General features: G+C 49.2%; 2 protein-coding genes across 2 annotated transcripts in view; both read right to left on the reverse strand.

Moving 5' to 3' along the window:
* Window positions 1-23,615, reverse strand: part of RMI1 (RecQ mediated genome instability 1) — a 40,467-nt gene that overhangs the window by 11,931 nt on the left and 4,921 nt on the right. The window lies entirely within an intron of this gene.
* Window positions 1,531-21,947, reverse strand: LOC141049470 (uncharacterized). Its single transcript, XM_073545943.1, has 3 exons — window positions 20,732-21,947; window positions 20,356-20,660; window positions 1,531-2,081 (listed from the first exon to the last, which is right to left on the reverse strand). Exons 1-3 carry the CDS (start codon window positions 21,055-21,057, stop codon window positions 1,531-1,533), a joined length of 1,182 nt encoding a protein of 393 aa, XP_073402044.1. The 5' UTR covers window positions 21,058-21,947.

The raw sequence follows: 23,615 nt of genomic DNA on the forward strand, positions 1-23,615 counted from the left end.
CATGCGTTTGTACGCGTTTGTATGCACATTCGTTTTTTTGTAGTGTGCGCTCGGGCGCACAAAATGCATCTTGTTGCATTTTTTGTGCGTCCGAACTGTCCCAAAAAAAGCATGCGCACGCAATGCGTTTTTTTTTCACCCAAACACCCATTATAGTCTATGGGTGCGCTGACGTGCGCATAGTAATGCGCACATCAGCCAAAAAAAGCATGAGTTTTTTTTAAAAAAAAGCGCCTAAACCCGCAAAAAACACACACAAATGCATGATGCGTTTTTTTAGGTGCGTTTGCACTGCGCACGGTGCGCAGCGCAAAAAAACGCAAGTGTGAAAGTAGCCTTACAGACATCTGGTGAGAATTTCATGTCAATAGCACTTTTAGAAATATATTCACTTTGAAAATTGGTGACGCGTTCAATACTTATTTCACCCACTGTATAAAATATATACACAGACAAAAACTGAAGAATTCATAAGCATAATATATACAGTAGCTGAACTTTATTGAGCAAGAAAACGAGTTTAAAAAAAAAACTCATTAAAGGATACACACAACTTTGGTTATATGTATCGGATACAGATTAAAGGGAATCTGTCACCCCATTTTCAGGCTATAAGCTGCGGCCATCGCCATCAGGGGCTTATCTACAGCATGCTATAATGCTGTAGATAAGCCCCCAATGTAAACTGAAAGATGAGAAAAACACACCGGGGGCGTGGTCGGGATGCGGTGGGTGTCGCCTTCCAGCGCCTCCCATCTTCTAGTGATGACGTTCTCCTTCTTACTTCTGCTGCGGCTTCTGCGCAGGTTTACTTTCTCTGCCCTATTGAGGGCAGAGTAAAGTACTGCAGTGAGCAGGCGCTGGGAAATGTCAGAGAAGTCCGGCGCCTGCGCACTGCAACAGGGCAGAGAAAGTACGCCTGCGCAGGAGCCACGGCAGAAGTAAGGAGGATGTCATCTCTAGAAGATGGGAGGCGCCGGACCGGACCACGACACTCATCGGACCGGACCGAATCCCCGGGTGAGTATAATCTAACTTGTTTTTCTTATCTTTCAAGTTACATCAGGGGCTTATCTACAGCATTACAGAATGCTGTAGATAAGCCCTGATGGCGGTGGTTGCATCTTATAGGTCAAAAATGGGGTGACAGATTCCCTTTGAGGCTGAGTGCAGACGTACTTTTTGGCCCTGCGGATTTTTCCGCACAGAATGGAAGAAATCCGCAGGTCAAATGACCTGCGTTTTTCCTGCGGATTTCTTCCATTTTTAATGCGGTTTTCTTGCGGTTTTTGTGCGGTTTTCCACTGCGGTTTTCCCCCTGCGGATTTGGTGACAGGGGAGGTGGAAAACCGCACAAAAGAAGCAACATGCTGCGGAATTTGTACCGCGGAAAAATCTGCAGCGTCTGCGCAGCGGGTTTTTTTTTCATTGATTTTAAAGCTACTGTACATCACAATGCGGATATGCAACGTTTCTGCGCGGTAAAATCCGCTGTGGATCCGCTGCAAATCTGCATCGTGTGCACACAGCCTAAATTTGCCAGGGAACTGCACCCTCAGGTGACATGAAGTAATCTGCAAACATGTCTCTGACCTGGAGTGAAGACATATCAGGCATTTCATTAACTCTTTCTGTGACTCTTTCCATGGATGGCATGTTCTCCTTAACATTCACAGCCTCATGGAGAAGTAGATAATTATGTAGAATACAGCCGGCCTTTATGATGGCTTCTACCACATCAACATTCACCTGTAGCGCTGTCAGGAACACCCTCCATTTACTGCTCAGAATGCCAAATGTACAGTTAACATGGTGGCGTGCCCGGGAGAGGCTATTATTGTAGATATGTCTCCTAGTATCAAGTCCTCGCTTAGGGAAGGGCCTAAGCACGTTGTTGGTCACTGCAAAGGCCTCATCTGCCACAATAACAAAGGGCACTGGCGATCCCATAGATCCAGGTAGAGGTCTGGGGTTGGGTAGGGACAAGTGAGCCGTCAGAAACTGCTGCCCATTCCTAGTTGCACTTAACATTCTAGCATCTGTTGGGCTCACATCAGCCATTGTATGAACAGCTAAAAAATGGTATCAACTAGAGTTGAGCGACTTTTGCTTTTTTAGGGTCGCGTTTCGTTTCGTGAAACCCGACTTTTCCAAAAGTCGGGTCGAGCAAGATCGTCCGATTATAGGGAAAAGTCGGGGTCGTCCCGAAACACGAAACCCAATGTAAGTCAATGGGGAATAAAAGTCGGCAGTGAGAGGAGGACAGGAAACACACCTACAGTGCCCATTTGAATGCCAAAAGCATCAATTCTTCTTACTTAAGCTTGTCAACCTTAATTAACTTCATAATACAAGTTACGCACTGAAAAATGGGGGTTATTTGGCTAAATTTGTGGGGGGGGAGGGCTGGCTGCAGGTTTTCATGTGCCCTGGGCGAAAGAGCGCCCCTTTAACACATACCACAACTCATCATGCTCCGATACGGCAGAGAAATAGCGGTATAGTACAATGAAAAATACCTCACTTTTTACATCTCATGACGAGGCCCATCTATTTCTCCATACAAAATCATTGGTACCATATGTTTGAAACAGTATATGATGAGCTCCACATAATGCTACAGTATATGTTGGTCCCCATGGATGAAGCTCCACTGTCTTATGGGCCCAAATAATGCTCCAAACATAATGGGCCCCATTTCTACTGCTCTAGTGTATAATGGGCCCTGTAAATGCTGCTCCAGTGTCTGATGTCCACCTTTGGAATGTTCCAGTGTATGGTGGGCCCCATCTATCATTCTCCAGAGTATAGTGCTCCCCAAAAATTGCTGTCCCAACATAGAAAACAATCAAATAAGTCTCCTCGCTAGGGAATCCCTGTACTTGTCTGGACAGGTGCTGTAGCTTGCTTAACAGCTCGCCAGCCGTTCTCACGCCCAGTATGGATTGCACGTGATTGCACAAAGGTTAGAAGGGGTACCGTATCCCCGGATAACATGTATGGATAGCGTACACATTCAAAATATATGTCTATACAGCATGAGGCAGGCTCAGACGGTGTTAGGCCCAGTATGGATTGCACGTCATTGCACAAAGGTTAGAAGGGGTACCGTATCCCCGGATAACATGTATGGATAGTGTACACATTCAAAATATATGTCTATACAGCATGAGGCAGGCTCAGACGGTGTTAGGCCCAGTATGGATTGCACGTCATTGCACAAAGGATAGAAAGGGTACCGTATCCCTGGATAACATGTATGGATAGCGTACACATTCAAAATATATGTCTATACAGCATGAGGCAGGCTCAGACGGTGTTAGGCCCAGTATGGATTGCACGTCATTGCACAAAGGTTAGAAAGGGTACCGTATCCCTGGATAACATGTATGGATAGCGTACACATTCAAAATATATGTCTATACAGCATGAGGCAGGCTCAGACGGTGTTAGGCCCAGTATGGATTGCACGTCATTGCACAAAGGTTAGAAGGGGTACCGTATCCCCGGATAACATGTATGGATAGCGTACACATTCAAAATATATGTCTATACAGCATGAGGCAGGCTCAGACGGTGTTAGGCCCAGTATGGATTACACGTCATTGCACAAAGGTTAGAAGGGGTACCGTATCCCCGGATAACATGTATGGATAGCGTACACATTCAAAATATATGTCTATACAGCATGAGGCAGGCTCAGACGGTGTTAGGCCCAGTATGGATTGCACGTCATTGCACAAAGGTTAGAAAGGGTACCGTATCCCCGGATAACATGTATGGATAGCGTACACATTCAAAATATATGTCTATACAGCATGAGGCAGGCTCAGACGGTGTTAGGCCCAGTATGGATTGCACGTCATTGCACAAAGGTTAGAAGGGGTACCGTATCCCCGGATAACATGTATGGATAGCGTACACATTCAAAATATGTCTATACAGCATGAGGCAGGCTCAGACGGTGTTAGGCCCAGTATGGATTGCACGTCATTGCACAAAGGTTAGAAGGGGTACCGTATCCCCGGATAACATGTATGGATAGCGTACACATTCAAAATATATGTCTATACAGCATGAGGCAGGCTCAGACGGTGTTAGGCCCAGTATGGATTGCACGTCATTGCACAAAGGTTAGAAAGGGTACCGTATCCCCGGATAACATGTATGGATAGCGTACACATTCAAAATATATGTCTCAGGAGGCAGGCTCAGACGGTGTCAGGCACAGTATGGATTTGATGGCCCAGATTACACAGCGGAGGAGCAGGGAGAGGTAAAGATTGCAAATGCTGGGGCCCTGGCCAAGCAAGGGGGGCCCACTCGTGGGCGTCGGTACTGGCACTGGGCCCCTCATAGTACAGCGGTGTGTCTGACGGCGGGTGTGCACCACCGCCGTCAGAGACACTTGATTGCACTATGAGGGACCCTGTGCCAGTGCCCGCGCCCAAGAGTCGGCCTACCCACCTGTCCAGGGCAACGGCACTCGCACGGTGTCGTGCGCTAGGCGGTGACCCCGGCCATGGGGGGGGAGGCAGCACAGATAGGGAATTTTAGAAAGTGGCATATGTTGATGTTGGACATTCAACTGATGCAAAAGGCGAAATAGGTGAAGTACCAGGAAGAGGTGGACCAAAGCGAGCCATTTTTCTGTCACCCTATGTGTCATCAGGGGAAGGTGGGACAAAATCCTTGGAAACCCATGCGTGGTTCATTTTAATGAAGGTTAGATCATCCACATTTTGGGTTGACAGACGGGTCCTTTTTTCTGTCAGGATTGATCCAGCTGCACTGAAGACTCTTTCCGATAGCACACTTGCAGCTGGGCAAGCGAGCTCCTGTAAGGCATATTGGGCCAATTCAGGCCAGGTGTCCAGTTTAGCGGCCCAATAGTCAAAGGGGAATGACCTGTGTGGGAGAACATCGATATGGGAGGAAAAGTAGTTTGTAACCATAGTTGACAACTGCTGTCTCCTGTCACTTTCCATCGATGCAGTATTACCAGTTGTGTGAGCGGTATTTGAAAAATCAGTCCACAACATTGTCATGAAACCCCTGTCTCCAACGCCACTTCTGCTGTGTGCACCACGAACACCTCTGCCAAGCTGCCCCCGGCCCGTACGGCTCGTGTGAGAACCATCACCGCTGCTGTGTGCTGGGAATGCCTCAAGCAACCGATTTACCAGAGTTGCTTGTTTATTAGCCAATATTAGGTCAAGGTTCTCCTGTGGCATGATGTTTTGTAATTTGCCTTTATAGCGTGGATCCAGGATGCTGGCCAACCAGTAGTCGTCATCGTTCATCATTTTGGCAATGCGGGGGTCCCTTTTTAGGATCCGCAAGGCATAATCTGACATGTGGGCCAATGTTCCGGGTGTCAATGATACACTGCGAGTGCTGGGTGGAGGAGCACTTTCTGGCAAATCCACATCCCTCCAGTCACGCACAAACCCTGTACCAGACCTTGCCACGCCAACATTTTCACTTGCCCCACGAGATGCATCCTCCTCCCCTAAGTAATCATCCTCCTCCTCCTCCTCCTCCACCTCGTCCAGGAGAGGTCCCTGAGCAGACAATGGCTGAATGTCATCAAGGATTCCCTCCTCCTCTTCCTCCTCATCAACATTGGCTGCAGACGCCTGCTCCTTAAGGTGCGTCAAAGTTTGCATGAGCAGACGCATAAGTGGGATGCTCATGCTTAGGATGGCGTCGTCTGCGCTTACCAGCCGTGTGCATTCCTCAAAACACTGAAGGACTTTACAAAGGTCTTTCAGCTTCGACCACTGCACGCCTGTCAACTCCATGTCTGCTCTCAAAGTGCCTGGCCGTGTATCCTCCCACAAATGCATTATGGCCTGCCTCTGCTCGCACAGCCGCTCCACCATGTGCAGGGTGGAGTTACACCTTGTTGCAATGTCGATAATGAGGCGGTGGTTGGGAAGGTGGAGCAATCGCTGCAGCTTCTGCATACGAACGGAGTGTACAGGCGACCGGCGGATGTGCGCGCACAGTCTTCGCACCTTCTGGAGCAGGGCTGTTAACACCGGATAATTTTTGAGGAAGCACTGCACCACCAGGTTCAAGGTGTGAGCCAAGCAAGGTATGTGGCTGAGTTTTGAAAGGGCTATGGCTGCCACAAAATTACGGCCGTTATCACTAACTACCTTGCCTGCCTCAAGATGTACACTGCCCAGCCATGACTCAGTTTGTCGCTTCAAGTACTCGGCCAGCACCTCGGCGGTGTGTCTGTCGCCCAAACACATCATCTGCAACACAGCCTGCTGACGCTTTCCACTAGCTGCTCGATAGGGGGACACATCGTGTGCAACAGTGGCAGCTGCAGATGGAGTGCTCGTACGACTGCGCTCTGTGGACGAGCTGTCGCTTCTGGAGGAGGAGGAGGAGGAGGGTCGAACGCCTACAGCCAACTGTTTCCTATACCGTGGGCTAGGCAGCACTGTCCCACCACCGCTGTCCCCTGTGGACCCTGCATCCACCACATTAACCCAGTGCGCAGTGATGGACACGTAACGGCCCTGGCCATGCCGACTGGACCATGCATCAGTTGTGAGGTGCACCTTTCCGCTCACTGACTGCTTGAGTGCATGGACAATGCGGTCTTTCACATGATGGTGGAGGGCTGGGATGGCTTTGCGAGAGAAGTGGCGACTGGGTAGGTCATAGCGTGGTACTGCATAGGCCATGAGTTCGCGGAAAGCTGTGCTTTCCACCAACCGAAAGGGCATCATCTCAAACGAGATTAGTTTGGCAATGTGGGCGTTCAAACCCAGTGTACGCGGATGAGAGACTGAGTACTTTCTTGACCTACTCATAGTGTCTGGGAGGGTGAGCTGGACTTGAGAGCTGCATATGGTGGAAGTAGCGGTGGACAGGGCGGACTGAGAGAGGGTTGATGATGGTGATGGAGTTGGTGTTCTTTCTGATGGCCTAGAATCAGTCTTTCATTGATATAACAGTGGGATTCCCTGACTGCTGTGGCCTTGCAACGACACCTCAACATTTGCTGCTGTGCTAACCGGTGGGCTTACAGTGGGGGAAACAATGTAGCGTTGCTGACTACCTTCGTTGTGATCAGTTGCACATGTGGCACTTGAGGTTTGGTGTTGTGTCCACGCTTGCAAGTGCATGCTGGTTAAATGTCTAAGCATGCAACTGGTATTCAAATTTTTCAGATTTTTCCCTCGGCTAAAGGTCTTTGCGCACTTCTTACAGATAACCTTGGCCTGATCATGAGGATTTTGTTCAAAAAAGTGCCACACTGCACTCTTCCTACTTTGGCAGACATTTTGCGGCCTAGCACGCTGTGATCTTTTGACCCTCTGGACAAGCTGTCCAGCAACTCTTTTGATGTTTGGAACCTGTCTTTGGAGTGCTCCGGGCCTGCCAGATAACAGCTGTTGCGATGTCGATGTCTGCTGTGGATGCTCCTCATCTGAGCTATTGGAAGCAGCACCCTCTTCCCCCAATGGATGCCAATCTGGGTCAACAACTGGGTCATCCATCACCTCCTCTTCTATGTCATGTGCACCTTTCTCTGTGTCACCGTGTATGGTGGTATAGTGTGCGGGAAGGGGCACCTGAGTCTCATCAGGGTCAGAATCTGGCTCTGTACACTGCGAGGACAATGTAGTGCTCTGAGTGAATGTACCAGCAGAATCATCCATAAGCAGCTGTGCATCAGTGCACTCCATGTCAGATTCATCTTGGCCTGGGTAATTCACCATTTGACTTGATAATCCAGGCATGGTATGTGAAAACAGCTCCATGGAGTAATCAGTAGTATGGCCTGCGTCATCCTTCAATCTTGGTTGGGGTGAAGGACACAAGGAAAGGTGTGGTTCATGAACATGAGCCTCCAATGACGACTCAGTGCTTTTACTTTTTACAACTGAAGAAGAGGAGGCGATAGAGCTGGAGGCTGAGTCAGCAATGTAAGACAAAACTTTTTCCTGATGCTCTGCCTTTAAAAGCGGTTTGCCAACTCCTAGAAAACTAAGCGTTCAAGGCCTTATGTAGCCAGACGATGACGCAGGGTCAGCACCTCCTGCATTCGGTCCTATTTTGCTCTTGCCACTACCATCAGATCCACCACCAACACCATCATTACCAGTTGCCAACCCCCGCCCAATTCCACGGCCTCTTCCACCAGCCTTCCTCATTTTTGGTAGAAATGTAGACAAAATCCAACAAACTATATAGTAATGTAAAACAAGGTACAAGGTGTCTATAGGACAGGGGAGTTTTAGAATTTCTGCACACACTTGTGGACAGTGGACACTTGTGGATTGTGTGCGGCCCACTGATATCTGAGCGCTATGTGACACGCTCGATGGCACAGCTGCCTGTGACCAAAGTGACGAGAGGATAATGGAGATTTTGAATCTCTGCGTACACTTGTGGACAGTGGACACTTGTGGATTGTGTGCGGCCCACTGATATCTGAGCGCTATGTGACACGCTCGATGGCACAGCTGCCTGTGACCAAAGTGACGAGAGGATAATGGAGATTTTGAATCTCTGCGTACACTTGTGGACAGTGGACACTTGTGGATTGTATGCGGCCCACTGATATCTGAGCGCTATGTGACACGCTCGATGGCACAGCTGCCTGTGACCAAAGTGACGAGAGGATAAGGGAGATTTTGAATCTCTGCGTACACTTGTGGACAGTGGACACTTGTGGATTGTGTGCGGCCCACTGATATCTGAGCGCTATGTGACACGCTCGATGGCACAGCTGCCTGTGACCAAAGTGACGAGAGGATAATGGAGATTTTGAATCTCTGCGTACACTTTTGGACACTGGACACTTGTGGATTGTGTGCGGCCCACTGATATCTGAGCGCTATGTGACACGCTCGATGGCACAGCTGCCTGTGACCAAAGTGACGAGAGGATAATGGAGATTTTGAATCTCTGCGTACACTTTTGGACACTGGACACTTGTGGATTGTGTGCGGCCCACTGATATCTGAGCGCTATGTGACACGCTCGATGGCACAGCTGCCTGTGACCAAAGTGACGAGAGGATAATGGAGATTTTGAATCTCTGCGTACACTTTTGGACACTGGACACTTGTGGATTGTGTGCGGCCCACTGATATCTGAGCGCTATGTGACACGCTCGATGGCACAGCTGCCTGTGACCAAAGTGACGAGAGGATAATGGAGATTTTGAATCTCTGCGTACACTTTTGGACACTGGACACTTGTGGATTGTGTGCGGCCCACTGATATCTGAGCGCTATGTGACACGCTCGATGGCACAGCTGCCTGTGACCAAAGTGACGAGAGGATAATGGAGATTTTGAATCTCTGCGTACACTTTTGGACACTGGACACTTGTGGATTGTGTGCGGCCCACTGATATCTGAGCGCTATGTGACACGCTCGATGGCACAGCTGCCTGTGACCAAAGTGACGAGAGGATAATGGAGATTTTGAATCTCTGCGTACACTTTTGGACACTGGACACTTGTGGATTGTGTGCGGCCCACTGATATCTGAGCGCTATGTGACACGCTCGATGGCACAGCTGCCTGTGACCAAAGTGACGAGAGGATAATGGAGATTTTGAATCTCTGCGTACACTTGTGGACAGTGGACACTTGTGGATTGTGTGCGGCCCACTGATATCTGAGCGCTATGTGACACGCTCGATGGCACAGCTGCCTGTGACCAAAGTGACGAGAGGATAAGGGAGATTGGATTGCTTTTAAAAAAGCAGTTTGCGGAGCAGTGGGTAAACAGCAATGCCAGCGTGTCAGGAAGCCTTAAAAGGCAGCCCAACAACCAACACCACTGATACACCACAATATAGCCTCCCCTTGCACTGCACACACAGTGACTTGTGTGTTGTGCAGGCCAAATCGCTAGCAGCAGAAGCAGTTTTTTTGTCTTCTTCCCTGCCTAACGCTCTCCCTACAGAATCAGCAGCAACTAGAGTTGAGCGACTTTTGCTTTTTTAGGGTCGCGTTTCGTTTCGTGAAACCCGACTTTTCCAAAAGTCGGGTCGAGCAAGATCGTCCGATTATAGGGAAAAGTCGGGGTCGTCCCGAAACACGAAACCCAATGTAAGTCAATGGGGAATAAAAGTCGGCAGTGAGAGGAGGACAGGAAACACACCTACAGTGCCCATTTGAATGCCAAAAGCATCAATTCTTCTTACTTAAGCTTGTCAACCTTAATTAACTTCATAATACAAGTTACGCACTGAAAAATGGGGGTTATTTGGCTAAATTTGTGGGGGGGGAGGGCTGGCTGCAGGTTTTCATGTGCCCTGGGCGAAAGAGCGCCCCTTTAACACATACCACAACTCATCATGCTCCGATACGGCAGAGAAATAGCGGTATAGTACAATGAAAAATACCTCACTTTTTACATCTCATGACGAGGCCCATCTATTTCTCCATACAAAATCATTGGTCCCATATAATGTTTGAAACAGTATATGATGAGCTCCACATAATGCTACAGTATATGTTGGTCCCCATGGATGAAGCTCCAATGTCTTATGGGCCCAAATAATGCTCCAAACATAATGGGCCCCATTTCTACTGCTCTAGTGTATAATGGGCCCTGTAAATGCTGCTCCAGTGTCTGATGTCCACCTTTGGAATGTTCCAGTGTATGGTGGGCCCCATCTATCATTCTCCAGAGTATAGTGCTCCCCAAAAATTGCTGTCCCAACATAGAAAACAATCAAATAAGTCTCCTCGCTAGGGAATCCCTGTACTTGTCTGGACAGGTGCTGTAGCTTGCTTAACAGCTCGCCAGCCGTTCTCACGCCCAGTATTGATTGCACGTGATTGCACAAAGGTTAGAAAGGGTACCGTATCCCTGGATAACATGTATGGATAGCGTACACATTCAAAATATATGTCTATACAGCATGAGGCAGGCTCAGACGGTGTTAGGCCCAGTATGGATTGCACGTCATTGCACAAAGGTTAGAAGGGGTACCGTATCCCCGGATAACATGTATGGATAGCGTACACATTCAAAATATATGTCTATACAGCATGAGGCAGGCTCAGACGGTGTTAGGCCCAGTATGGATTGCACGTCATTGCACAAAGGTTAGAAGGGGTACCGTATCCCCGGATAACATGTATGGATAGCGTACACATTCAAAATATATGTCTATACAGCATGAGGCAGGCTCAGACGGTGTTAGGCCCAGTATGGATTGCACGTCATTGCACAAAGGTTAGAAGGGGTACCGTATCCCCGGATAACATGTATAGATAGTGTACACATTCAAAATATATATCTATACAGCATGAGGCAGGCTCAGACGGTGTTAGGCCCAGTATGGATTGCACGTCATTGTACAAAGGTTAGAAAGGGTACCGTATCCCTGGATAACATGTATGGATAGCGTACACATTCAAAATATATGTCTATACAGCATGAGGCAGGCTCAGACGGTGTTAGGCCCAGTATGGATTGCACGTCATTGCACAAAGGTTAGAAGGGGTACCGTATCCCCGGATAACATGTATGGATAGCGTACACATTCAAAATATATGTCTATACAGCATGAGGCAGGCTCAGACGGTGTTAGGCCCAGTATGGATTGCACGTCATTGCACAAAGGTTAGAAGGGTACCGTATCCCCGGATAACATGCATGGATAGCGTACACATTCAAAATATATGTCTATACAGCATGAGGCAGGCTCAGACGGTGTTAGGCCCAGTATGGATTGCACGTCATTGCACAAAGGTTAGAAAGGGTACCGTATCCCCGGATAACATGTATGGATAGCGTACACATTCAAAATATATGTCTATACAGCATGAGGCAGGCTCAGACGGTGTTAGGCCCAGTATGGATTGCACGTCATTGCACAAAGGTTAGAAGGGGTGCCGTATCCCCGGATAACATGTATGGATAGCGTACACATTCAAAATATATGTCTATACAGCATGAGGCAGGCTCAGACGGTGTTAGGCCCAGTATGGATTGCACGTCATTGCACAAAGGTTAGAAGGGGTACCGTATCCCCGGATAACATGTATGGATAGCGTACACATTCAAAATATATGTCTATACAGCATGAGGCAGGCTCAGACGGTGTTAGGCCCAGTATGGATTGCACGTCATTGCACAAAGGTTAGAAAGGGTACCGTATCCCTGGATAACATGTATGGATAGCGTACACATTCAAAATATATGTCTATACAGCATGAGGCAGGCTCAGACGGTGTTAGGCCCAGTATGGATTGCACGTCATTGCACAAAGGTTAGAAGGGGTACCGTATCCCCGGATAACATGTATGGATAGCGTACACATTCAAAATATGTCTATACAGCATGAGGCAGGCTCAGACGGTGTTAGGCCCAGTATGGATTGCACGTCATTGCACAAAGGTTAGAAGGAGTACCGTATCCCCGGATAACATGTATGGATAGCGTACACATTCAAAATATATGTCTATACAGCATGAGGCAGGCTCAGACGGTGTTAGGCCCAGTATGGATTGCACGTCATTGCACAAAGGTTAGAAAGGGTACCGTATCCCTGGATAACATGTATGGATAGCGTACACATTCAAAATATATGTCTATACAGCATGAGGCAGGCTCAGACGGTGTTAGGCCCAGTATGGATTGCACGTCATTGCACAAAGGTTAGAAGGGGTACCGTATCCCCGGATAACATGTATGGATAGCGTACACATTCAAAATATATGTCTATACAGCATGAGGCAGGCTCAGACGGTGTTAGGCCCAGTATGGATTGCACGTCATTGCACAAAGGTTAGAAAGGGTACCGTATCCCCGGATAACATGTATGGATAGCGTACACATTCAAAATATATGTCTATACAGCATGAGGCAGGCTCAGACAGTGTTAGGCCCAGTATGGATTGCACGTGATTGCACAAAGGTTAGAAAGGGTACCGTATCCCCGGATAACATGTATGGATAGCGTACACATTCAAAATATATGTCTATACAGCATGAGGCAGGCTCAGACGGTGTTAGGCCCAGTATGGATTGCACGTCATTGCACAAAGGTTAGAAGGGGTACCGTATCCCCGGATAACATGTATGGATAGCGTACACATTCAAAATATATGTCTCAGGAGGCAGGCTCAGACGGTGTCAGGCACAGTATGGATTTGACGGCCCAGATTACACAGCGGAGGAGAAGGGAGAGGTAAAGATTGCAAATGCTGGGGCCCTGGCCAAGCAAGGGGGGCCCACTCGTGGGCGTCGGTACTGGCACTGGGCCCCTCATAGTACAGCGGTATGTCTGACGGCGGGTGTGCACCACTGCCGTCAGAGACACTTGATTGCACTATGAGGGACCCTGTGCCAGTGCCCGCGCCCAAGAGTCGGCCTACCCACCTGTCCAGGGCAACGGCACTCGCACGGTGTCGTGCGCTAGGTGGTGACCCCGGCCATGGGGGGGAGGCAGCACAGTTAGGGAGTTTTAGAAAGTGGCATATGTTGATGTTGGACATTCAACTGATGCAAAAGGCGAAATAGGTGAAGTCCCAGGAAGAGGTGGACCAAAGCGAGCCATTTTTCTGTCACCCTATGTGTCATCAGGGGAAGGTGGGACAAAATCCTTGGAAACCCATGCGTGGTTCATTTTAATGAAGGTTAGATCATCCACATTTTGGGTTGACAGACGGGTTCTTTTTTCTGTCAGGATTGATCCAGCTGCACTGAAGACTCTTTCCGATAGCACACTTGCAGCTGGGCAAGCGAGCTCCTGTAAGGCATATTGGGCCAATTCAGGCCAGGTGTCCAGTTTAGCGGCCCAATAGTCAAAGGGGAATGACCTGTGTGGGAGAACATCGATATGGGAGGAAAAGTAGTTTGTAACCATAGTTGACAACTGCTGTCTCCTGTCACTTTCCATCGATGCAGTATTACCAGTTGTGTGAGCGGTATTTGAAAAATCAGTCTACAACATTGTCATGAAACCCCTGTCTCCAACGCCACTTCTGCTGTGTGCACCACGAACACCTCTGCCAAGCTGCCCCCGGCCCGTACGGCTCGTGTGAGAACCATCACCGCTGCTGTGTGCTGGGAATGCCTCAAGCAACCGATTTACCAGAGTTGCTTGTTTATTAGCCAATATTAGGTCAAGGTTCTCCTGTGGCATGATGTTTTGTAATTTGCCTTTATAGCGTGGATCCAGGATGCTGGCCAACCAGTAGTCGTCATCGTTCATCATTTTGGCAATGCGGGGGTCCCTTTTTAGGATCCGCAAGGCATAATCTGACATGTGGGCCAATGTTCCCGGTGTCAATGATGCACTGCGAGTGCTGGGTGGAGGAGCACTTTCTGGCAAATCCACATCCCTCCAGTCACGCACAAACCCTGTACCAGACCTTGCCACGCCAACATTTTCACTTGCCCCACGAGATGCATCCTCCTCCCCTAAGTAATCATCCCCATCATCCTCCTCCTCCTCTTCTTCCTCCACCTCGTCCAGGAGAGGTCCCTGAGCAGACAATGGCTGAATGTCATCAAGGATTCCCTCCTCCTCTTCCTCCTCATCAACATTGGCTGCAGACGCCTGCTCCTTAAGGTGCATCAAAGTTTGCATGAGCAGACGCATAAGTGGGATGCTCATGCTTAGGATGGCGTCGTCTGCGCTTACCAGCCGTGTGCATTCCTCAAAACACTGAAGGACTTTACAAAGGTCTTTCAGCTTCGACCACTGCACGCCTGTCAACTCCATGTCTGCTCTCAAAGTGCCTGGCCGTGTATCCTCCCACAAATGCATTATGGCCTGCCTCTGCTCGCACAGCCGCTCCACCATGTGCAGGGTGGAGTTCCACCTTGTTGCAATGTCGATAATGAGGCGGTGGTTGGGAAGGTGGAGCAATCGCTGCAGCTTCTGCATACGAACGGAGTGTACACTGCCCAGCCATGACTCAGTTTGTCGCTTCAAGTACTCGGCCAGCACCTCGGCGGTGTGTCTGTCGCCCAAACACATCATCTGCAACACAGCCTGCTGACGCTTTCCACTAGCTGCTCGATAGGGGGACACATCGTGTGCAACAGTGGCAGCTGCAGATGGAGTGCTCGTACGACTGCGCTCTGTGGACGAGCTGTCGCTTCTGGAGGAGGAGGAGGAGGGTCGAACGCCTACAGCCAACTGTTTCCTATACCGTGGGCTAGGCAGCACTGTCCCACCACCGCTGTCCCCTGTGGACCCTGCATCCACCACATTAACCCAGTGCGCAGTGATGGACACGTAACGGCCCTGGCCATGCCGACTGGACCATGCATCAGTTGTGAGGTGCACCTTTCCGCTCACTGACTGCTTGAGTGCATGGACAATGCGGTCTTTCACATGATGGTGGAGGGCTGGGATGGCTTTGCGAGAGAAGAAGTGGCGACTGGGTAGGTCATAGCGTGGTACTGCATAGGCCATGAGTTCGCGGAAAGCTGTGCTTTCCACCAACCGAAAGGGCATCATCTCAAACGAGATTAGTTTGGCAATGTGGGCGTTCAAACCCAGTGTACGCGGATGAGAGACTGAGTACTTTCTTGACCTACTCATAGTGTCTGGGAGGGTGAGCTGGACTTGAGAGCTGCATATGGTGGAAGTAGCGGTGGACAGGGCGGACAGAGAGGGTTGATGATGGTGATGGAGTTGGTGTTCTTTCTGATGGCCTAGAATCAGTCTTTCGTTGATATAACAGTGGGATTCCCTGACTGCTGTGGCCTTGCAACGACACCTCAACATTTGCTGCTGTGCTAACCGGTGGGCTTACAGTGGGGGAAACAATGTAGCGTTGCTGACTACCTTCGTTGTGATCAGTTGCACATGTGGCACTTGAGGTTTGGTGTTGTGTCCACGCTTGCAAGTGCATGCTGGTTAAATGTCTAAGCATGCAACTGGTATTCAAATTTTTCAGATTTTTCCCTCGGCTAAAGGTCTTTGCGCACTTCTTACAGATAACCTTGGCCTGATCATGAGGATTTTGTTCAAAAAAGTGCCACACTGCACTCTTCCTACTTTGGCAGACATTTTGCGGCCTAGCACGCTGTGATCTTTTGACCCTCTGGACAAGCTGTCCAGCAACTCTTTTGATGTTTGGAACCTGTCTTTGGAGTGCTCCGGGCCTGCCAGATAACAGCTGTTGCGATGTCGATGTCTGCTGTGGATGCTCCTCATCTGAGCTATTGGAAGCAGCACCCTCTTCCCCCAATGGATGCCAATCTGGGTCAACAACTGGGTCATCCATCACCTCCTCTTCTATGTCATGTGCACCTTTCTCTGTGTCACCGTGTATGGTGGTATAGTGTGCGGGAAGGGGCACCTGAGTCTCATCAGGGTCAGAATCTGGCTCTGTACACTGCGAGGACAATGTAGTGCTCTGAGTGAATGTACCAGCAGAATCATCCATCAGCGGCTGTGCATCAGTGCACTCCATGTCAGATTCATCTTGGCCTGGGTAATTCACCATTTGACTTGATAATCCAGGCATGGTATGTGAAAACAGCTCCATGGAGTAATCAGTAGTATGGCCTGCGTCATCCTTCAATCTTGGTTGGGGTGAAGGACACAAGGAAAGGTGTGGTTCATGAACATGAGCCTCCAATGACGACTCAGTGCTTTTACTTTTTACAACTGAAGAAGAGGAGGCGATAGAGCTGGAGGCTGAGTCAGCAATGTAAGACAAAACTTTTTCCTGATGCTCTGCCTTTAAAAGCGGTTTGCCAACTCCTAGAAAACTAAGCGTTCGAGGCCTTATGTAGCCAGACGATGACGGAGGGTCAGCACCTCCTGCATTCGGTCCTATTTTGCTCTTGCCACTACCATCAGATCCACCACCAACACCATCATTACCAGCTGCCAACCCCCGCCCAATTCCACGGCCTCTTCCACCAGCCTTCCTCATTTTTGGTAGAAATGTAGACAAAATCCAACAAACTATATAGTAATGTAAAACAAGGTACAAGGTGTCTATAGGACAGGGGAGTTTTAGAATTTCTGCACACACTTGTGGACAGTGGACACTTGTGGATTGTGTGCGGCCCACTGATATCTGAGCGCTATGTGACACGCTCGATGGCACAGCTGCCTGTGACCAAAGTGACGAGAGGATAATGGAGATTTTGAATCTCTGCGTACACTTGTGGACAGTGGACACTTGTGGATTGTGTGCGGCCCACTGATATCTGAGCGCTATGTGACACGCTCGATGGCACAGCTGCCTGTGACCAAAGTGACGAGAGGATAATGGAGATTTTGAATCTCTGCGTACACTTTTGGACACTGGACACTTGTGGATTGTGTGCGGCCCACTGATATCTGAGCGCTATGTGACACGCTCGATGGCACAGCTGCCTGTGACCAAAGTGACGAGAGGATAATGGAGATTTTGAATCTCTGCGTACACTTGTGGACAGTGGACACTTGTGGATTGTGTGCGGCCCACTGATATCTGAGCGCTATGTGACACGCTCGATGGCACAGCTGCCTGTGACCCAAGTGACGAGAGGATAATGGAGATTTTGAATCTCTGCGTACACTTGTGGACAGTGGACACTTGTGGATTGTGTGCGGCCCACTGATATCTGAGCGCTATGTGACACGCTCGATGGCACAGCTGCCTGTGACCAAAGTGACGAGAGGATAATGGAGATTTTGAATCTCTGCGTACACTTTTGGACACTGGACACTTGTGGATTGTGTGCGGCCCACTGATATCTGAGCGCTATGTGACACGCTCGATGGCACAGCTGCCTGTGACCAAAGTGACGAGAGGATAATGGAGATTTTGAATCTCTGCGTACACTTTTGGACACTGGACACTTGTGGATTGTGTGCGGCCCACTGATATCTGAGCGCTATGTGACACGCTCGATGGCACAGCTGCCTGTGACCAAAGTGACGAGAGGATAATGGAGATTTTGAATCTCTGCGTACACTTGTGGACAGTGGACACTTGTGGATTGTGTGCGGCCCACTGATATCTGAGCGCTATGTGACACGCTCGATGGCACAGCTGCCTGTGACCAAAGTGACGAGAGGATAATGGAGATTTTGAATCTCTGCGTACACTTTTGGACACTGGACACTTGTGGATTGTGTGCGGCACACTGATATCTGAGCGCTATGTGACACGCTCGATGGCACAGCTGCCTGTGACCAAAGTGACGAGAGGATAATGGAGATTTTGAATCTCTGCGTACACTTTTGGACAGTGGACACTTGTGGATTGTGTGCGGCCCACTGATATCTGAGCGCTATGTGACACGCTCGATGGCACAGCTGCCTGTGACCAAAGTGACGAGAGGATAATGGAGATTTTGAATCTCTGCGTACACTTGTGGACAGTGGACACTTGTGGATTGTGTGCGGCCCACTGATATCTGAACGCTATGTGACACGCTCGATGGCACAGCTGCCTGTGACCAAAGTGACGAGAGGATAATGGAGATTTTGAATCTCTGCGTACACTTTTGGACACTGGACACTTGTGGATTGTGTGCGGCCCACTGATATCTGAGCGCTATGTGACACGCTCGATGGCACAGCTGCCTGTGACCAAAGTGACGAGAGGATAATGGAGATTTTGAATCTCTGCGTACACTTGCGGACAGTGGACACTTGTGGATTGTGTGCGGCCCACTGATATCTGAGCGCTATGTGACACGCTCGATGGCACAGCTGCCTGTGACCAAAGTGACGAGAGGATAATGGAGATTTTGAATCTCTGCGTACACTTTTGGACAGTGGACACTTGTGGATTGTGTGCGGCCCACTGATATCTGAGCGCTATGTGACACGCTCGATGGCACAGCTGCCTGTGACCAAAGTGACGAGAGGATAATGGAGATTTTGAATCTCTGCGTACACTTTTGGACACTGGACACTTGTGGATTGTGTGCGGCCCACTGATATCTGAGCGCTATGTGACACGCTCGATGGCACAGCTGCCTGTGACCAAAGTGACGAGAGGATAATGGAGATTTTGAATCTCTGCGTACACTTGTGGACAGTGGACACTTGTGGATTGTGTGCGGCCCACTGATATCTGAGCGCTATGTGACACGCTCGATGGCACAGCTGCCTGTGACCAAAGTGACGAGAGGATAATGGAGATTTTGAATCTCTGCGTACACTTTTGGACACTGGACACTTGTGGATTGTGTGCGGCCCACTGATATCTGAGCGCTATGTGACATGCTCGATGGCACAGCTGCCTGTGACTAAAGTGACGAGAGGATAATGGAGATTTTGAATCTCTGCGTACACTTTTGGACACTGGACACTTGTGGATTGTGTGCGGCCCACTGATATCTGAGCGCTATGTGACACGCTCGATGGCACAGCTGCCTGTGACCAAAGTGACGAGAGGATAATGGAGATTTTGAATCTCTGCGTACACTTTTGGACACTGGACACTTGTGGATTGTGTGCGGCCCACTGATATCTGAGCGCTATGTGACACGCTCGATGGGACAGCTGCCTGTGACCAAAGTGACGAGAGGATAATGGAGATTTTGAATCTCTGCGTACACTTTTGGACACTGGACACTTGTGGATTGTGTGCGGCCCACTGATATCTGAGCGCTATGTGACACGCTCGATGGCACAGCTGCCTGTGACCAAAGTGACGAGAGGATAATGGAGATTTTGAATCTCTGCGTACACTTGTGGACAGTGGACACTTGTGGATTGTGTGCGGCCCACTGATATCTGAGCGCTATGTGACACGCTCGATGGCACAGCTGCCTGTGACCAAAGTGACGAGAGGATAAGGGAGATTGGATTGCTTTTAAAAAAGCAGTTTGCGGAGCAGTGGGTAAACAGCAATGCCAGCGTGTCAGGAAGCCTTAAAAGGCAGCCCAACAACCAACACCACTGATACACCACAATATAGCCTCCCCTTGCACTGCACACACAGTGACTTGTGTGTTGTGCAGGCCAAATCGCTAGCAGCAGAAGCAGTTTTTTTGTCTTCTTCCCTGCCTAACGCTCTCCCTACAGAATCAGCAGCAACCTCTCCCTATACTAAGATCGGCAGAAGTAAGATGGCGGTCGGCGTGCACGCCCTTTTATACCCCCTGTGACGCCCACCAAAGCAAGCCAATCACTTGCATGCCCTTCTGAAAGATGGTGGTGACCCGTGCCTATGTCATCACGTTGCCCACAGTGTCCGTGGATCCTGATTGGCTGAAAAAGAGCGCAAAACAAACTTTTGAAACGCGACTTTGGCGCGTAAGTCGCCGACCTCGTGGCCGACCTCATCCTAGGGTCGGGTTTCGTTTCATGAAACCCGACTTTGCCAAAAGTCGGCGACTTTTGAATTTTTTCGACCCGTTTCGCTCAACTCTAGTATCAACTGTCGACCAATTCCAGGAACAGGACTGAAAAATATTTCTTAAGGTTGTACGGTCTAGACCCTTTTTTTGGTTGCACCCTGACCTGAATGTGCTTTCCACCTAATGAGCCCACGCAATTGGGAAATTGTGTGGTTGCTTCGAACTGGGAGGCAATGTCCAGCCAGGTCTCTGTAGTGGGAATTACGGTCGGTTGCAGTCTTTCCCAAATCAGGTCGCATGTTCCTCTAATGACTTCTGCAATGGTGATTTTGCAGAGTAAAAATTCTAAATGAAGAGACTCCAGAGAATTGCCCGTTGTCAGGAATCTGCATTGCAGAAAATAAATATAGTAGTTTCTCTAAAATTTTAAAAGAAAAAAAATATAAACTGTAGTTACTGCAGGGTGACCAACAGCTGTTCCTCAGGCTGTATGTTTTGCCAAGTGCTGGTATCCTGCTGGGTCAGACCAGAGCACAACTCCTCCAGAAGCTTGTCAAACGTCTGGATTGAAATTCTACAGAACTGGGAGAACTTTTTAGGAATCCGTCTGAGGTCCTGGTATAGAGTAGCAGTGTGACACTTTGGGCTCCTCTGGGACACACTATGGTACTCTGGAAGTGAGGAGGTCCTCTGTTCCTCCTCAATGGCTCGCTGTCTCCTGAACCTTCTACTTATAAGCCATGCCAAGAGCACTTTACCTCTGCATGTCATAGATAAAGCCATCCTGTAATAAAAATGCAACTGCTATGGGCAACAGCAAAACTCAACAGCTGCAGCATGCAACTGGCACTTGGCTATTGACCTCACGCAGGGTTATCGCAACTGTGTCTCAAGTACATGTCCAGAGATACTGATGAGCCAAGGGGAACATTTTGGCGCGATTAAAAAAAGGTTTCAGTCTCCTACTTCTTCCTACATACCTGTTTTAGACAGTAGATAAGCTAAAATTGAATGGCTACCTCTAGGGACTTAAAATGCATTTCAATCTACATTCCCTCTAAAAAGATAAGGCTGATATCCCTCTGCCTATTCTTTTATGTAACTTCATGTGAGCTAACTACTACTTACTGTAACCACAAGTTACAGCGCTGCTGTTGCCGAGAGCTCCCTTTCAAGGACGCTACATCAGAGACCAGCATGGTTTTTGTCTAGCTGCTTATGCAAGCAAGCCCCATTACCAAGGCTTATCACAACCTGGGTTTTATGCCTTCCCTCTCTCTCACTTTGCCTGCACCTTCACCGCTTGTGTATAACCTGTCAAGGAGTATGAAGTGAGGTGAAGAAGCAGTGAGGGAAATGACAGGTCAAAGACCATCTGTGAAAGTGCAGGCAGTGCAAAATGAAAGTGAGGGGAACATAAAACCAGCACACAGAATGTGATAAGCCTAGGTCAGGTAGTTAACTTGTATAAGCAGCAATAATACAAGTCAGCCCTCTGATCTGATGCATCAGTCTAATTGAATGAAATGGACAAATTCGGTCAAACTGATGGAATGTCGACGAACCACAACCAACAAGTTGTAATATATCATCACCATCTGGAACAGGGGTCCCCAACCGCCGGTCAGAGGCCCAGCACCGGGCCGCTGCAGTGCCCTTGCCGGTCCGCGGACACAAGGGGAGCCAGGGGCAGCCAGTGGCGTAGCGGGGGCTGGGGCGGCGCGCAGCAATTCTTAAACTGCCCTCATGTGTAGCGGCGGCCAGGGAGCGATCCAAGCAGCTCCGCTGCCTGCAAGAGGGAATAGCAGGAGCGGAGCTGCAAGGACCCGTCCAGCTTCCTGCCCGCCGCCCGCGCTTCCTGTCTCTGACTGACACAGAGAGGAGCGCGCCGCTGCTGTGTCAGAGCGAGGAAGCGCGGGCGATGCTGCGGACAGGTAAGAGGAGAGAGGTGGTGTGTGTATGTATGTCTGTGTGTGTGTGTGTGTGTGTGTGTGTGTGTGTGTGTGTGTGTGTGTGTGTGTGTGTGTGTCTGTGTAGGTGGAGCCTGGCCCTGGAGGACATGGGGACATGAGGAGAAGACCGTGATGGGGAGAGAAGGCCATGATGCCTGGGGTGATGGGAGAAGGCCATGAGGGGGTAATGGGAGAAGGCCATGATGGGGGTGATGGAGAGAAAGCATTGATGGGAGTGATGGAGAGACGTCAGTGATGGGGTGAAGGCAATGATGGGGAGAAGGGAGTGATGGGGTGAAGGCAATGATGGAGAGACGGCAGTGATGGGGTGAAGGCAATGATGGAGAGATGGCAATGATGGGGAGAAGGGAGTGATGGGGTGATGGAGCAGGCAAGGATGGGGTGATGGAGCAGGCAAGGATGGGAGTGATGGAGCACTCATTCAAAACCTATGGTGAGTTGAGTCACATTATGTTATTTAATTATAAGTATGCACTGCTACACTACAACCGCGTCCATAGCCCCGCCCCCTTATAACCAAAGCCCCGCCCCTGCCACACCTCCATCCCCGCCCTGCCGGGCCATGGAAGAATGGTCTTGCTTGAAACCGGTCCCTGGTGCAAAAAAGGTTGGGGACCACTGATCTGGAAGACATTTAGTGAACCTAGTAAGGCCTGCTTCACACTTCCGTTTTTGACCATCAGTCAAAATCCGCCGTTTTTGTGTCTCTCTCTCTCTTTCCCGGGCAGCGGTTCCTTTAAAAAAAATTTCCCCGTTTTCCACGATATGTTAAAATCAATGGTATCGTTCAAATGTACGACTAGTCCCGCAAAAAACAAGCCCCCACATGGCCATATTGATGGAAAAATAAAAAAAATGTATGGCTCTGGGAAGAAGTGTAGCAAAAAACGAAAACTCAAACACCAAAAATAACTCCGGTCATGAAGGGGTTAATGGAATGATCTTTCATGGATTAGTGACAATTGGGAGAAAGTTGTAAACACAAACTTCTGCTGTCAGGACCCTGTTGTCAGGTGACCAGAGACCAGAGGGTTCTTCCAAGTCCGTAATGATAGGGGCGCTCTAGCTCGCCCTGTTCCCCGTGTTACTTATCAAGGTGAAGATGCCAGGCCATGTACCTTGCCTGATCTGAATTTGCCCTCCATCTGTACCCTTCCCCCACCCAGGCAAGAGGGGAGTAGCAGCGCACCGTAGTACACCAACCAGACGAACAAGATAACACAACAGGGAATACGGAAAATAACAAACATACAAATATACTCACATATAACAGAGGTATGCACCGGGGAGTGGAGGATGGGGTAAAACCCAAGTAGGAGAAGAAAAAGGATTGCAAGTCACAGATAAATCCACCAAACGCCTCCTCCA

This window comes from Dendrobates tinctorius, unplaced genomic scaffold (genome assembly GCF_039654945.1).
Source record: "Dendrobates tinctorius isolate UK_male_01 unplaced genomic scaffold, ASM3965494v1 ptg000144l, whole genome shotgun sequence".
NCBI lineage: Eukaryota > Metazoa > Chordata > Amphibia > Anura > Dendrobatidae > Dendrobates > Dendrobates tinctorius.